Here is a 2,794-nt window from a genome sequence, read left to right as displayed (position 1 = left end):
ACGCTTGAAGAGATCGGTGCACGGGTCCCCGGAACCGTCCCCCTTGAGGAACTTCTCGGCAAACCAGCGGTTGAAGCACTGGTCGTATTCGCGCTTCATGTCGGTGCAAGCCTCCCCGACGCTGTTCATGGCGATGGCGGCAGCGGCAGCGGCGGCGGCGCGTTCTGATGACATCACTCGGGCGCGCGTGTCCCGGCGTGACGCCAGGACGTACTACGGCGGCTGGAAAGAAATGTGGGCGCTAGTTATGTGGCGGGGCCTTCGTGCGATCCCGAGCGGGCGGCGGCTCTTCACCTCGCGGGAGGCTCCTCAGGTAAGGGCGGAGGCGTGCAGCGGGGCGGTGCCCCGGCCGGGAGGCCGAGCCGGCGCCGCCCGGGACCCACGCCGCCCGCCTTCTCCGCAGGGGGGTCGGGTCACAGCCGAGGTGATCGAGCACCTGGAACGACTGGCGCTGGTGGACTTCGGCAGCCGCGAGGCCGTGGAGCGGCTGGAGAAAGCCATCGCCTTCGCTGACCGGCTTCGCGGGGTCGACACCGACGGGGTGGAGCCCATGGAGTCGGTACTGGAGGACAGGTAAACTCGGGCGGCGGACCCCGAAAGCTTCACCGAGGTGCTTTTGCAGACGTTTGAGTGACCTATTACCAAGTGTCCTATTACACAAGAGGTAAAAGCTTCATTTAGCAAGATCGCGAGTTTGCCCTGTCACCACGCCTGTCTTCACTCTTCCCGTTGTTCATTAGGGGTCCTGCCACTCTCTCTTTAAAATCCTCGAATTTCTCGGTGTAAGTAGGAAGAAATCCCAATTGCTTGTTAAGTCATCGCTTTCGGAACCCTACTTCACACATGGCGAGGTGGCTCCCGCTTGTAATCCCAGCTACTCAAGAAATGAAGGCCAGAGAAGCGCAGTTCGAGGTCAACTGGGGCAAAGTTAGTAAGCTCCACCCCCAAAACAAAAAGGCGAGGGCCTTGGTTAAAATGGTCGAGCATTTTCCTAGCAGGCGAGGATCTGTTCAATTCCCAATACCAAAAGCCAAGTTTGTTCGCTCTCTAATTTTCATTTTCTGTAGGGCTATGCACTTGCTAGTAGGCAAGCCCTCTTCCACTGAGCTTAATCCCCATCTCGTTCCCTCTTTAGGATCTCTGCACTTGCCAGATACTTATTTTTGTTTTGTCCCTTGGATAGAATACCTCCAAGTTGTTGCCTGGTATTCTCCCTCTTGGCACTTGAATTTCTTTGGAGTGGATTCTACTGACACCTCAAACTCCATCTGCCTTTCCAGTCACTATCCATTTAGTTTTTCTGATATTTGTATTTTATGTCTTGTTTACAGTGTAAGCACACTTTATTACCTGCTTCAAAAATTTTAAGTGTATTTTTTTCTGGGGCTCAAATTCAGAACCTCACACTTTCTGAGCTGGTTCTCCCCCCACCCATGGTATAGCTTCTAAGATACATCTTGCTCAATGGCAGATGGTTGTATCGCTTTTTACCTAGGTGGCTGTAGTGAAAGATGCGTCCCTCTTAAGGTTACCAGAAAGGAGTTAGGTCCCAATATGACCTATTAGGAGCCAATATCCTTAAGCAAGTCACTCTTTAGTTTCTTCCATCTCTTCATAGGCCAACACCTATATGGGTGCTGGGTTAGGTACCTTTGTTATGTCATTGCCAGGCTTTGTTACATTTTGCCTATGTAATTATGAGCGTGTCTTTTTTAAAAAACTGGTCATGGGGCTTGAACTGGGCGCTGTCCCTAAGCTCTTCAGTTTAAAGGGAATGCTCTACCTCTTGAGCCACATTGCCATTTCCTGTTTTCTAGTGGTTGATTGGAGGTCAGAGTCTCACAGACTCCTGCCTGGGCTGGCTTTGAATCAGGATTCTCAATAGGTAGGAATACAGGCATGAGTCACCAGCGCCTGGCATGAGCATGTCTTACAATTGCCTTTTCATCTTTTCTCACTAAAAGTAATCTGCCCATAGTAGTCATCTAGTCAGGCATTTTGCCACTTGAACCACTCACACACCTCTAGTCTTTTTTGCACTTTTTTGGTCGGTCATGGGGTTTGAACTCTGGGTCTGGGTGATGTTCCTCAACTCTTCAGCTCAAGGTAGCACTCTATGCCCTTGAGCCATAGCACCACTTCTGGTTTTCTGGTAGTTTATTGGAGATAAGAGTCTCACAGACTTTCTTGCCTGGGCTGGCTTTGAACTTCGATCCTCAAATCTGCCTCCTGAGTAGCTAGGATTACAGGTGTGAGCCACCAGCACCCAGCATTCTTTCTTTCTTGATGCTCTTCCTGTAGTCTTACTCTCTGAGAAGGTAACCTTGAGCTTCTGGGTTTTGTAGATGTCTATACTTGAGATCGGACAATGTAGCGGAAGGCAACTGTGCTGAAGAACTACTACAAAACTCCCAACGTGTCGTGGAGGAGTATTTTGTGGCCCCCCCAGGTATGTGTTGTCCAGAGTGGCTTAACAGAATACTCAGAATAGTCTCACAGACTTAAGAAACGAGGTGGAAATTGTAAAGTCAAAACTACATATAAATGGCAGCATTAAGATGATAGCAGAAGCCAAGCGCTGGTGATCACACCTGTAATCCTAGCTACTCAGGAGGCTGAGATCTGAGGATTGCCCTTCGGGAGCCAGCCCAGGCAGGAAAGTATGGGAAATTCTTTGTTTTGTTTTTGTCAGTCATGGAGCCTGAACTCTGGGCCTGGGCGCTGTCCCTCAGCTCTTCAGCTCAAGGCTAGCACTCTACCACTTGAGCCACAGCGCCACTTCCAGCTTTTTTTC

At 50.5% G+C, this 2,794-nt stretch overlaps 1 protein-coding gene across 1 annotated transcript in view; it reads left to right on the top strand.

Moving 5' to 3' along the window:
* The window catches only part of Gatc (glutamyl-tRNA(Gln) amidotransferase, subunit C), a 5,627-nt gene continuing 2,833 nt past the window's right edge, over positions 1 to 2,794 (top strand). The window contains exons 1-3 of the mRNA XM_013014486.1: positions 1 to 313; positions 404 to 573; positions 2,346 to 2,449. Coding sequence (XP_012869940.1) covers positions 98 to 313; positions 404 to 573; positions 2,346 to 2,449 — 490 coding nt within the window. The 5' untranslated portion in view covers positions 1 to 97. The remainder of the gene's footprint in view (positions 314 to 403; positions 574 to 2,345; positions 2,450 to 2,794) is intronic.

The sequence above is a fragment of the Dipodomys ordii genome, unplaced genomic scaffold (assembly GCF_000151885.1).
Source record: "Dipodomys ordii isolate 6190 unplaced genomic scaffold, Dord_2.0 Scaffold23, whole genome shotgun sequence".
Classification (NCBI taxonomy): Eukaryota; Metazoa; Chordata; class Mammalia; order Rodentia; family Heteromyidae; genus Dipodomys; species Dipodomys ordii.
The sequence above is the reverse complement of the archived record's forward strand: the minus strand, read 5'-3'. Positions and strand labels throughout refer to the sequence as shown.